This window comes from Scophthalmus maximus, chromosome 20, assembly GCF_022379125.1.
Source record: "Scophthalmus maximus strain ysfricsl-2021 chromosome 20, ASM2237912v1, whole genome shotgun sequence".
Lineage (NCBI taxonomy): Eukaryota > Metazoa > Chordata > Actinopteri > Pleuronectiformes > Scophthalmidae > Scophthalmus > Scophthalmus maximus.
This window is the reverse complement of record NC_061534.1, coordinates 10,317,425-10,331,133: the sequence shown is the minus strand read 5'-3', so window position 1 is coordinate 10,331,133 and position 13,709 is coordinate 10,317,425. Positions and strand designations below refer to the sequence as shown.

The 13,709-nt window shown below is 43.2% G+C and overlaps 1 protein-coding gene across 1 annotated transcript in view; it reads right to left on the bottom strand.

The window, feature by feature from the left end:
• Positions 1-13,709, bottom strand: part of pappaa (pregnancy-associated plasma protein A, pappalysin 1a) — an 82,224-nt gene that overhangs the window by 49,152 nt on the left and 19,363 nt on the right. Inside the window, exons 7-9 of the mRNA XM_035609018.2 lie at positions 8,808-9,309; positions 966-1,094; positions 761-852 (exon numbers count right to left, since the gene is read on the bottom strand). Of these exons, the coding sequence (XP_035464911.1) occupies positions 761-852; positions 966-1,094; positions 8,808-9,309 (723 nt within the window). The remainder of the gene's footprint in view (positions 1-760; positions 853-965; positions 1,095-8,807; positions 9,310-13,709) is intronic.

Genomic DNA, 13,709 nt, shown 5'->3' with positions numbered 1-13,709 from the left:
TATCCAATATCTAATAGTTTATCTTTCATTTTTCATTAGTGGCTTTTTTTTAATAGGACTTGAAATTAAGACTTAAAATTAAGCAACCGTTAATTAGCTGTACTATAGCCATGGATACACTTACTACAAAGGCAATGTCTTGCCATGTATCATAGGGACAAATGTGTATAACCACACCCTTCTACTTATGGGGACAAGGCTGCTTTAGAAGTCAAGCGTTACACCAAGTGGCAACCCACCGTGATGTCACCAATCGCTTTGTGAACTGCTTATTTTGAAGATTCAAGTTTGGCATTGTTGCCAGCGCCATCTTGGGGGCCTTCAAGGTCCAGCAACCATGCACCGATCGGACAATATTAGCTGTCAAACACACAGTATCCACGCTCCGATGCGTACCGTGCTTTATCGTCTATTTTACTCTAAATGGGACCATCGTTTAAAAAGTGAAGTGAAAATTAGAGTCATTTTCTCATGGACTTCAATCGAAACTGGCTTCTTTTTAGCAACCAGTGGAGTCGCCCTCTGCTGGTCATTCCAGAGAATACAAGTTTAACGTACTTCTGCATTGGCTTAAACTTTCCAGACCTGGTGACTTCGTCCATTTTCATAGAAAGGCTATGGGTTTAAGACCTTGAAAGGTGCACTACAGATAAACTAACTCTCCTCAGTATCCTCAGTAATTCAGAGAAGTAAACTGGAGACTATAAAGATTCCTATCTCAACCATAATACCATATATATGTATGAAGTATATAACTTACCAACACAGTTGAAGAAAGTCTCTTTCTTGCACTGAGTGGAGCAGCCGTCCCCATTCATAGAATTCATATCATCACATTCCTCTCCTTTGGAACTAAAATAGCAGGAAGCAGTTAGAAAACACAAGTGATACTGTGAATACCAAATTGAACACACTGTATGCATGCATTTTAGTCGATATATAGTACATATATATATATTTCATACCTCTGAATTCGTCCGTCCCCACAGTAGGGTGATCCCAGTTCATGCACCAAAGGTGGAGAGGGCTCACTCTCACTCCGACCGGAGATGGTTTGGACTCGGTAGGTGTACACAACATGTGGCACCATATCCCTGCACGGAGAGAGATAAGAATCACACTTAATCCAAGTATTTTGGGGGCGATTATGTGAGGAAAAACAAATCAGAGCTAAAGAACGGGAGTAAAAGATCGCACTCCGAGACGGAGACTCGCAACAAGCCTGTGTACAGAGGGTAAGTAGGACCGCTGCTGGTGAGTGTGTGAGTAGTATCTAAACTAGCCAACGCAGATGAAAATATCCGTCTCAGTACACACCTCCGCTCATCTACCTATCCGGTAACGCACCGACATGGCTGAGTTTACCCACTTTAGGTCCAGTGTTTTGTTTCCTTATCATAGTGAATCAAGGAACCATCATGAATACACAATGGACAGGAGAAATATTGGGGGGACTACTCACTTTGCCGGTGTAAGTCGCCATGATGGTTTCTTGAGTCACCATGATAAGGAAGTCTGAAAAAAAAAGTCTGAAAGGAAAAAAAAAAAAAACATAAATGAGAAAACCAAAACCCCCCAAAAAAAAAATAATTAAAAAAAAATCAAAGCTGTCAATGAGAAACCAAAACCATTAGCAAAGCAACAAAACAAAACCCAGGGAAAGAAAACTGTAAATGAGAAACGACCTTAGCACAAGTGAGAGTGCTGTCATTTTCTATTCGGACTTAAGTTACTTTTTCGTTCTGATTTGCCGTTTTGCCTTTACATTATTGTTTTACCTAAAGGCAGGTTTACTTGTTCCTGGAAGCCACTGATATAAGCTACAGATCGAATGAATGACAAACATCGTGGGTCTCTTTAGACTCACTTAAGTCTTTTGCTATAATTCCTTAAAATAAGTAGAAGCACAATATCTGGGAGCAAGATGCCCACTTCATGAATCCAGATGATCTACTGTCTTATGTTAACAGGCTTCCGAACCAGAAATATATAGGATTTGTTTGTTTTAAATACGCATAGATCTTTTGTAGATATTTTAAACAATACAAATTAAATAATTGATCTCCCCATCAGCACTCTCATTTGCATATATATGGTTTACAGTTTTCTTTCCGTTTTGCCTTTTTTTTTCTCCTTTTGCTCATTCTTTTGGTTTCTCACTTCGAGTTTTGATTTGTCGCTTATGTTCATGGTTTCTCGTTCATGGTTCTTTTTTTTTTGTCTTTCAGAGCTTTTTTGGGCCTAACATTCTTGTGTGTGTGCGTGTCCGCGTGTGTGTGTGCGTGCGTGTGTGCATATTTTCGTGCCTCTAATAAATTACAAATCTCTTGTGTTTGTTTGGTATGTCATTTCTAAATTATAGGCATATTGCACATCACTGTTTAATTGATTGCCATTTCCCTGAGCTGATTAATATGTGCGATTACAATGGGAAATCTGGTTGGCCCCCTTATCGATATAATTGACAGGAACACATTATTCTGTGTAATATTTTTTTATGGCCTTGATGTGCTTTCATGATGTTCGTTCATGCCAGAGCAATATTTAACTTTGATGGACTGTAAAACACCTAACAAATACATTATTATTGACATTGAAGTCCTTCCAGTTCTTTTTCGCAATTCGAAACATAAGGTGGGATCAAATAATAACAGGAAGAAAAAAGTCTATCTACCGTTTAACAATTCTAAAAATGATTGCAGTCAGTAATAAAGCGAAAATGAGTGCAATGCATGAGCAAAAATGATGTATATGGGTGGATAACAGCATCAGTAAATGAGGGTAAAGAGGAACAATAGGTTCGCCATAGATCATTTCATGTGGACCATCAAGTACCATAGACCTAATTTTGGAATGCCCTCCGCAATGCAGTGACAACCATGCAAAGATACTGTACTACTCACACGAACACCAGGGTATATGTGGGTTCATATGCCCATCACACAAAGCAACTCACACACATGCAGGCACGTACACGTACAGTACATGCCAGCGCGCACATACGCACACAATACCTTTGTTGTTAGTAACACACCGCCTGTCAACTACGTCCTTCAAACTTAAACAAGAGTACACAGGCAAAAAAACACTACTCCCACCACTGCCATATAATTCCCAGTGTGAGTGCAATGCAGCACCAGCGGCAAACATTGCTCTGGTACCACAATGGTTTCACCCAAGGCCAAAGCTTAACTCAGGCAATCAAAACCAAGGAAGTCTCTCAGTGATGTTCAGTGAAGCCATGACCTTTGAAGAGCTCGAAGTCAAACCATTCAGTTTAGCATTTTCGATTTGGTACGCCGGCGAATAAGCAGACTAGAATGATGTGAAAGACATTTTTTAATGAAAGAAGCAATTCTGCTCCATACCCACACAGAAGAATGAATGGTGTACATTTACATGTTTGCTATCATGCACTGCCTTTTCGTTATTTATGTAAAAAAAAGAAAGAAACACAAATGAAAGATTTATATCAGAAAAGATTGTTTTCTTCAGGACACTGCCGAGTGTGGGACATGGCTTTTGTTCTATCCCCCCCTCATCTTCATTTCTCCGTTTTCTCCCGTGTTTGTTCATCACATTCCCAGCAGCAGAAAGCAGGCCAAGTTCAAGTTAGCTGTGCTGTCCCAAGTATAAAAACCGATGAACCTAAAGATCAAGTAACAAAATGAATTTCCCCACAGCGAAACTCGTGCCTAGGATGAGATATTGATGTTGGCTTCATTGTTATCAACACAGAACGTTTGACCTGACAGACTCTCCTTTATTCTACAAGATGTCCCATTCCGCAATGTGGGTTCACGCTGGTGCAACTCCAGGTTACACTCCAACATGCCCCCTCTAATTGAATTAGTTTAGCCCCTGGAAAAGTCAAGCTGTGGGAGACTTTATTTTTGAGAACAGCAAACATACACACAAAAGACGGGAAGAGGAGAGAAATAGATATTGCTCTGCAGAGAGGAAGTACAAGAGTTTCCTCTTAGCGGATAATGAGAATTTCTGGCCATGATGCTGCAGGTAATCCAACGCACAGAGAAGTAATTGCGCAGACGGACCAGGCCACACTGAGAGACGTGGTCACGCAAGAACAGGCAAGAAGAAAGAGACAAGTGGGGAGATCCGAGTGATTAGGAGATAAGGGGATGTAGAAAACTGGAAAAATACATGGAGGAAAAAAAAAGTGAAACCAGGAACAGATGGGGAAAAAAATGGAAGAGTAAATCGTGATTTCTAAAATACTGTAAAGAGAAGTTGTATGTGTCGGGGCTTCTGTGGAAAATATGACGGGTTAACAGTGAGGAGGTTTGTTCCATGCATCTTTCCACAGGTATTCTGAAATTATAGTGAGAATCAAGAAAGCGCTCTTCCAGTTGACTCAGCTGATGTTAAGTTACTCATGCTCGGGGAAGTCATAGGAGATGCGGAGACCTGGGACACCAATAAAAATGACAGTGTGGGTTGTCTGTTAACATTTTCCAGAAGTGTGATGTCTTACAGTCCTGTAAGAATAATGACAGCCCTCTTTCAGCACCAAAGGTGGAAGTAGCGTGATGTTGGTGCACTGCCACAAAACGTCTTAGGGAGGAAGTCGAGGTGGATTACTGAGCGCACAACCACGATCTCCTCGACCGCAGGCTGCGGTTTGCGTCCACAGTCAACGCTGATTTTCTTTTGGAAGTCTGTCCGGGGCCAAGAACTGCAAACCAGTCAGTCGTGCCAATAGCAGCCTATACTGCAAACCCCACACCTCTCTCCTAAATCAAGCTGTTAAAAACTTATATGGAGATGGAACAGCTTGAGAAGCTCAAACCTGCTGTCACTCAAAGTCCTTTCTTTCCATTTCAATTCGGAGCAACAATGGCTGAGCCCCACCTGTTTGGTCCTATACTGCACGGCAACCCTCGACAACCCTGTCCCAATCAGACTACAATGTTTTCCTAATTATGTTGTGGTGGCAGCATAATTGCTGGCTTGGTTTCATTCAGAGGAAACTTTTTTTCATTTTTTTTTTTTACATTTATTAATGGCAGCAGAGCAGCGGGGGTCATGGCGGTCAAACAGCGGGATCCACAGCCACAGTCCCGTCTGTGTGGTTCTAGGTTTGCGGAACAAATCATGGCGGTGAAGGTTAAGGAAAGATTATGGTTTTGGGTTTTAAATGTAAATAAACATGTTGTGTCTGAAGTCCCTGTGAACTTATTTTGTATTAAAAACAGACCACAATCTTTCGCTTAACCAACACTAAGAGAGCCGTTGCTCCCATTAAAGCCACTTAATAACTACAAGAAGAAGATCGGACTGTGGAAGATCAGATTTCCTTGCTGGCTCTTTTTGTTATTACACAGTTTCAGTGTCTCACACCCTGGCAAAAACAAAGTGTTTCTAAAGGTTATATATCATATATATTAAGGTAGACCTATGACCTACTCCACATCCTGCGCTGGACTGAGAACTCAAGCCTATGTTACCTGGGTGTCATAATGCACCTTTGGTTCTATAAGGTCAGCAGTGCTACTTCTCATAGCGTGATAACAACTGTTTAAATGTGGCTTTCAACCTGGTCCCAATTAGGTACATGCTTGATTTCTCCTGACCTCACTGCTAACAGCCATGCTGCGTTCGGCTGCTGTTGGCAGCCGGGCGGTATGAAAGCGGGGGAATGAAACAGTGGTGCAGATGTATCACAGGAATTCTCATCCCCATCCCCTTCAACTTGGTTGAGTTTAGATATACAGTGTAGGAACGACATTTAGAATGGCAGATACAAAAAAAAAAAAGTACAGTCAATTTCTGAAAGAACTTGTGACCAGCATAATATCGCAGCCCGTTTCGATGTGGTGCAATCATTTGACACATGCATGTATGCGATGGATGCTGTCCAATGATAGACACTGCTTCTGCCAGCCACCCAGAATTCGTGAAAACCACACGTTCATCTGTAACAGATTAAATGAGATATGTAACTGATCTGATATGCGGCAGAACTTTAATCCAGTCACAGACAAGGTGTCACTGGTACATCTTTGTGAACTCAGTTACTCTCCTCAAGACCCCTGTCGGAATAAAGCTTTTATCTTGGCTCACACTCAAAGTCGGGCACAAGGCACCGTAATATGCCTTTCAAAGGTGTCTTGATAGTACCAGGTGATTACGCATGGAAACATGTGCGAAAGTATGCGCCTGCCAGAGACCAAGAAGGGTGTTACTGTGTGTCTGTGCTCATCTGTGTGTGCGTGTGTGTGTGTGTGTGTGTGTGTGTGTGTGCGTGTGCGTGTGCGTGTGCGTTCCCGGGCCTCACTGATGTGCGCACTAGGCTTATGTGTGAGCATGCATATGGATGTGTTTCCGCTCTGTAGCTGTTTGTTGTTCTTGGCTGAGCAATCCCAGATGAGAAAAGCAGATAAATTTCAGAAAGTTGAGGAAAAATCGTAGATTGAGCCTGAAAGAACAACAAACAGGGCAATGCTCCTTTTGTCATTGAGGCAGCTGACAAGCATTTGAGGTTTCGCTGCTATCAATTTTTTTATTGACTACAGCTAGATGTTTAGAGGTACTCAAGGCAAATGACTGCCAATAGAATAAGACTTTTAAAAATAAAATATATAAGTGGAGGATGTAGTGGGGAAGAGTTGTGTAGAACCGGGGAACAGGAGTCCAGTAACAGAGGGGGTGGGGGGTAGTATTGATGCTGATCAGCCCTGAGATAGCCTTTGACTGAATGACAGCTCTGAAACGAGGAAGAGGATTAACCCACGGGGCTAGGGTGCCTCTGAAGGATGGGATCAACCTAACCTAACCTTCCTACCCTCACTCCTCATACTTTCTCAACCCCCTAACGTTCTCCTCCTCACCTATTACCCCCGTGACCCAAGCAGTGATTTACCCCCAACTACATCAACCTTCCACCCCTGTGTCTCATCTTCACTTCGCCCTTTTTTACTCCCCACCATAATTTACCCTGTCACGCTGAACTCCCAGCCCTTCAGCCATTCCAAACAAAACCACCACCCATGGTTGGAGCCAAGATGGACTGCCCCTGCTCAGGTGAAGGCCAGTGGCCAGACAGTCGGAGGTCCTTCACCCCCCTCATCGACACCTTCGCCGTTCTATCCAGCCCCGTGGAAGCGTGCGGCGAGAAGAAGCATCATGCTGTGTGGTCAAACAAAAGCACTTCAGCAGCTGGACCCGGGCGATCAAACAGAGCACTTAACATTGGATTTGTGGCATTCCAAAACTTCTGGGGGAACTTTGCCCTTTATTCCACCGTGTCAAAGGCCATGTTTGTTGTGGGACTGTGGGTGTGATGAAGCATTATCTTTGCCAGAGGCTAAGAGGCCTCACCAAAGTCACATGACAGAACATCACATCTCTGGCATACTTCCGACTCCTTGGTTCTCCCGTTGGATCTTCAGATCATCACAGACATGTTTCATTCATTTAAAGAAAACAACAAGCAGAATGATCAGTAATGAAAATAATGAGTTGCTTGGCATGATATGCAATCGGAACCCAGAGCAAAATCTTACACTGAAATTCTATTTAACGATATGTGATCCTGCATCAGTGCCATACATTCAATACATAGGCCAGTGTCCAAGCATTGAAGAGTAACTCAAAACACTATACATAAAGTGCACACTATCCCATTAATGTTTTCTCAGTTTATATTTTTCTATAATTTTATGTTTTTCCCCAAACTGTTGTAAATGTTTTATATAAAAAAAGCCTACTATCCATGTTTTTTGTGCACTTATTCTTTATTTGAACCAGTTAAAAAGTTGATGGCTGGAACACACATACTTGCCATAAAACTCTCTCTCTGACCATCCAACGGAGACAAGATCCCATATGCTCTCACAACAGAAAATAGGCAGCCAGTGCCACTGACCACTACCACTGGAATGCAACCACAGCTAGTGAAATTTACCACAGCAGTAAAACTACCTACAGTACATCAGTAATCACTGAAGTGTGCCAAAACCCCCAAGCAAATACATCCCCACTGCAGACAGCTTTCCACAGACACTGCCATTCAACCAAGAAGTTGTGTACAGAAACTTTATGGAACTTAAGTATCATCACCTCCATCTTGCATAACATGCATACTCACCCTTTCGCCTCTTATCAAGCACTTTCCTTCTCATGTGAACCGCGCTGACAGCACGATAGAGAGATGGCATAACACGCAGCACTGCCATGTATAGCACAATCTTTATCGAGTCAGCACATTCCATGAAAGCAAAGCACTAAACTCTCACCACAGCGTGCAGATAATACCTTCAACAAGCCATCTGTTTGCCCTTGCTTCATGGAACATGGGAAAAAACAAATGTGGGCAACGATTGACCTGTGACATAGGAAACAAATGTTGGGCAGCAGATTTGAAACTGCAGAAGCAGCGGCGGCTTGCTAGTGCCCCTGGGGGTATTGGAAAGGATATCTGGTATTACGAAAACATATTTTCGGGAATAGATTCCACGGGTAAATAAACACCTACTAACTGGTGTGTCTTAAAACCCCTAATTGCATCACACTAAAGCAGGAAGCTAAATAGTGACCACTCAGTAATTTTCAACGACCAAAATAAAACCAAAATACTGGGCTAAAAACAATTCCAGCCAAAGCATGTCCAATCCTTTGCATAGCTTCCTTTCTATGCTAATGGCAAATGTTCTTCAACCTTGACAAAGACTAAATTAAACTCAACTCGACTTGAAATGTCAGGAAGAGCACAGTGAGTTTAACACGTGCTGCTGAGACAGTCGGCAGGCGATGACTGGCATCGACCTGACTACCACATCACTCACCTGTCTGTATACCGGCGGGTGGGTTCATTCAGCATCAGACCGTGTGGTGCATGGGTGAAGGATGGCTGGCGGAGCAGGTGGTAGCGTAGTGGTTGGCAATGTCTACAATGTATGCAGTCGGGCTTGGACGTCAAGAGGGTGGCATCGATCTCCAGGTAATGCTCCATGGTGAAAAATTGGACCCCGTAAACCTCCTCCTCCGTGTCCAGCTTCAGAGTCAGCGGCGTGTCGCAGAAGACATTGCTGGGGCCCAATGAAATGTTGTTCCCGCTGACAGTCAGCAGCAGGATGTTGTGGATGGCTGGCAGCGCCGTCTCCTCGGGGCTGAAGAAGGTGACCCACACGGTGAGCGAGTCCGGCACCAGCGGGTAAGGGAACTCCAGCTGAAGCATGCAGCCCTGAAGAGGGCACTCGGACAGGCCCACAACGCCCTGCTCGATCCCAGCATTGGGGCTCCAGGTGCGCACACTTGGCTCACAAGCCTGCTCCACATCTGGAGGGCCTGTGGGATGTCATTACAAAAGGAGACACAGTGTCACACACACAACGTGCAAACAACACAGGCACCTCAAGTAGTTTTGTGACACAACAACATGACACAGTATATAAATCTGACACAATGAGCAAAAAGCAGAAGTCTAATTTCCTACACACACATTATGAATGATTGTTAAATGATATCAAGACATATTTAACTAGAAGGACGCCCAGAGAGTGGCTGGCAAGGCTGACATCCCATCTCACTATGGTAGAGAAAGTGAAAATAAAGAAAGATCCCTGTATCCTCCCCGTTTATCCAGATCCACTTCTTGGGTCGCGCCTTACCCCTTCACAAACTATCATGAAAATCGGTTCAGTAGTTTTCTGCGTAATTCTGACAAACCGACAAACGAACAGACAAACCCTATGCGACGCAGAAATGTTCTCTGAACAGGTTGAGATAAATTAAATCGTAAAGCTAATAGCCTTTTTTTATGAGCGCTGACAGAGGGAATTTGCATCAGTGGTCTTTTTAAGGTATCTGCGTTTCTTGCAGCATCAAGGTAGAGGTGAAACTGAGAGTTCATTGTGAGTCCATGTGCAGAGGAAAGGCAGAGCTGAGGTGTGTACCTTCTGACAGGGGCCCTGCGCAGGGTTCTCACTTCAGCGCAGTCATTACAACCACTAACAGTCACACTCCAGCCATATTTGGAGTCCACACACAGCTAACTCGCATTATCCCAAGTGACGTACACTAACATTCATCAAGCACTTTTAAAAGCCAGCGAGAGGCAGACACTATGTTCTCCCTCAATTTCCTTTTGTGCATTTCCAAGCTGGCAACCAACGAAGCCATTTGCTAACCTCATTTCTGGGCACCATGCAAAATTCCAGTGTTTAATCAAGTGAGGACTGAATATGGTTTCCAAGCCACATTATCTCAACACATTTATTATTGTACTGTAAGTGTGTGTGTGGCCAGAGTGGAGGTGAATTGAAGAAAAAGAGAGAGAGAGAGAGAGAGAAGGGGGCAGGCAGAGGGGAGGCTGGGAGAGAATGGACCGAGATCCTCCAAGAGCTTGGCTTTTTGCTCGGCTCATGTAGTCCTGGCTTTATGGATACGTTTTCATTGAGTTTGCAAAGAAAAGCTGCTGCAGCCACCGAAAATATTTTGTAATGTCAGCTGTTATGATGGGCAGCACTCCGGCTCTGGCGCTGCTGCGAATGTGTTCGGAGATTAAAGAGGAGTGTGTCATCCACTGTGTAACCTGAGGCAATATGAATTAATTTGACACACGCAAAGGTGCATCCACTGTATGATCGGCAACGCAATCTGTGCAAGCAACAATGATTCATATGTACTTATCCAGTTGACTGTAAACAGAGAAGCTACCTGCAACAGGTGATCGAGATTCACAATGACAAGAAAGATACTATATTTCACCCCCCGAAATGATATCAGCGAATATAACTACTACTGAAGGAAAAGCCCAGCTCTGAAGTGTTACACCTACAATTCCCTCACAGTGGGCCTCTAAATGAATGAACCTTTGAATGTGGACCGTTCAACTCTCTGTTTATTATATGATGAACCCAAGTTCAACACGAGCCAGTGTGTCTGTGACCTCAAACCTCCTCAGCATCTCCCGCTCTGCTTTTTTTTTTTTTTTTTTTTTGGAGTTGGGGAACTGGATGTTCAGAAAAACAACCCTGTGTCTAAAACAGTTCAAGTGGCTGTGTTGGTGGGTGTTGTGCTATTTCAAGTACTGGTGAGACGATGAAATGGAATCAAGAGGAGGTGTCGATACATGTGTCTTACAAGTTTATCAGACGCCAAAACTGCACACATGGCGATTTATGATACTATGATATAGGATTTTCTGGAAAGCTATTACAATGAGAGTCATGTATTGTGAAGATCAGCAAGTAAACAGTAGAAATACATTCAGCAGGACCGTGCGTTTGTGCGTATTTGACTGGACAACATCTTACTTGATGATAATTAAATTTTTTTTGTCACAAAAAAAATAAGCCAAGTTCAACTTTTTCACTGATTTTTTTTGCTGGAGCCTCTTACTGTACGTTGGCAGCCCCGCTGCATCATGCAATCAAATTAATGATGGGGTTGCATTATTCTAAAATCCATCCACTGCTAATGCTTTCATTATTACTATTATTATGCAAATTCTATGATGAGCCACTGTGCTGGCCAATAATGCACAGGTAAAAGCAAAGATAATGACAGACTGCAGCTCTGAAGGTAAGATGATGAGCGTTTTTTCACAACTTACAGAAAAATCAGCCAAAAATTCATAATCCTTCATCAGACTGGATCTCACTGATCCATGCGGGACACGTCCAGGCATGCTCGCTTCATGCTTTCTAAGAAGTGTTTGGCTTGCCCTCTCGCCATTGGTGACTCACTGTCAAACACTGCTACACACTTCCACACTCGGGAGGCAGACGTCAACTGCAGATTAGTTTGATGAAGGAGCTAACATGCCATGCCATTATGAACCGATGAAGGGAGCCAATCAAAATCATTGAGCGAGAAGGTAATGACCAGCAAAGCAGATGATGTTTATTTAAAATACCAGATGACACCGACGATAAAGAACAAATTGTCAACAGCGTTTGTGTCGGTGTTTAATGGCAGCCTCTGGCAAAGGCGTAAAATTGACGGGAGCGTGCCCATGTTCCCACAGCCCTATGTTCCCACATTTCTAAGAAAAAAATTTCACTAAAAATTGGGCCCCATGTTCCCACATTTCTACGATTTTTTCAAAAAAAGGCCCTACGTTCCCACAGTTCCTTTTTCATGAATTTGTATCAGATTTTATCCCTAACCCTAACTCTACCCTAACACTTATTTTTGAAAATGTCCTAGAAATGTGGGAACATAAGGCTGTGGGAACTGTGGGAGTTTTGTGCCTTTTTTCTCTGCATGTCATAAAGTTAATGTTCATTTAGGGGTTTTTAATGTTCTAATTAAACAAATAATCACTCAGCTACGTCCGACATCAGCTCGTTTTGTCAAACACGGGCAGTGCAGTTCGCTTGAACTCGGAAGGAAAGACGACAATATCCTCCCGTGTTTCCGATAGCCACAACAGTCGAACACAACAGGTGATAAATTAAACAAAGGCATTCCACCAATGTGTCAAGGAGGACCATCTATTTTTATAAATTTTTCATGTTCCCAAAATCAATTTTGGGTTTTACTCAAAATCGAGGTTAGAAAATTAGCATGTCTTTATTATTTTCCACCGATACGGTTACTTCATGTGTTTTTTGTTGTTCAGGCTGGTAAGTCGTCCTGCTCTGGTGGCATCACGTAAACCAGCCGGGCATTGCACACTACATTTTCTTTCAAGGCGAATTGTAATAATATCTTGGACCAGTGCTTACAAACACACACGTGTTTGCTGTTAAAACCTATTGAGTAAATCCATTCATATTTACGCGCGGGCAAACATTTTGACACGTGTTGGAAATGTACATTAAGAGCATTATTTTGTAAGTGCGTCTGCATGTGCACTTACCATATAACGGGAAATATGTATCCACGTAGACCTTCACTCACTCTCACACACACACACACACACACACACACACACACACACAGTCCCACACACATCTGCAAGTGAGCATATACATCCTGGACCTTTCACTTCCATTCACGCACACTGCTGTTTTCAATCAGCTTATGATCCTCCCTTGTGAATGTCACTAACTACATGCAGTTCTCTTAACTATCCTGGGTGGTTTGCACCCCTCCCAACCTTTCTTACCCCCTCCCCGAATCCATATCCATGTGTGTTTATGCCTCTCGCCAATTTTTTTTCCTCTTCCCTGCCATATTTCTCCAGGGCATACAGTAGTAAAGATTTATGAGAAGCACTTTGGCTCTCTCTGACCACGCCAGTGTTTCCCATTCAAGTATAGTTTGAGGACACGGCCCACGAGTCCTTCGGTAACAGGTGCCATGCATATGCATGGATGTTGATGTAGACCCCCATGCACAGTCACACAAATGCATTTCTCCTAAAATATGAGGATGCTATGCCAATGGTTAATGCTCCAATACTTTTAGATTACAATATGTTTGAGTCACACGTTTGCCAGAATGTCCCTTGGTAATTAGAAACTGCGAGACACATATGCACAATCACAGCAGGAACCGGCAGCTGTGGTATCCAGCGAGGAGCTGGCCCGAGCGGAGTTAACAGGGAACGAGGAGCAGCCACAAACAGGGACCCCGTCCAAGAGGGAAAATAGAGAACAGTTTACACACACAGCATGTTAGACAAGCCCAGACTTGCCTCTGGTACACACACACACACACACACACACACACACACACACACACACACACACTATAGCCATGTGAGGGCAAGGTTGAGTGACTTTATTACCTATAGA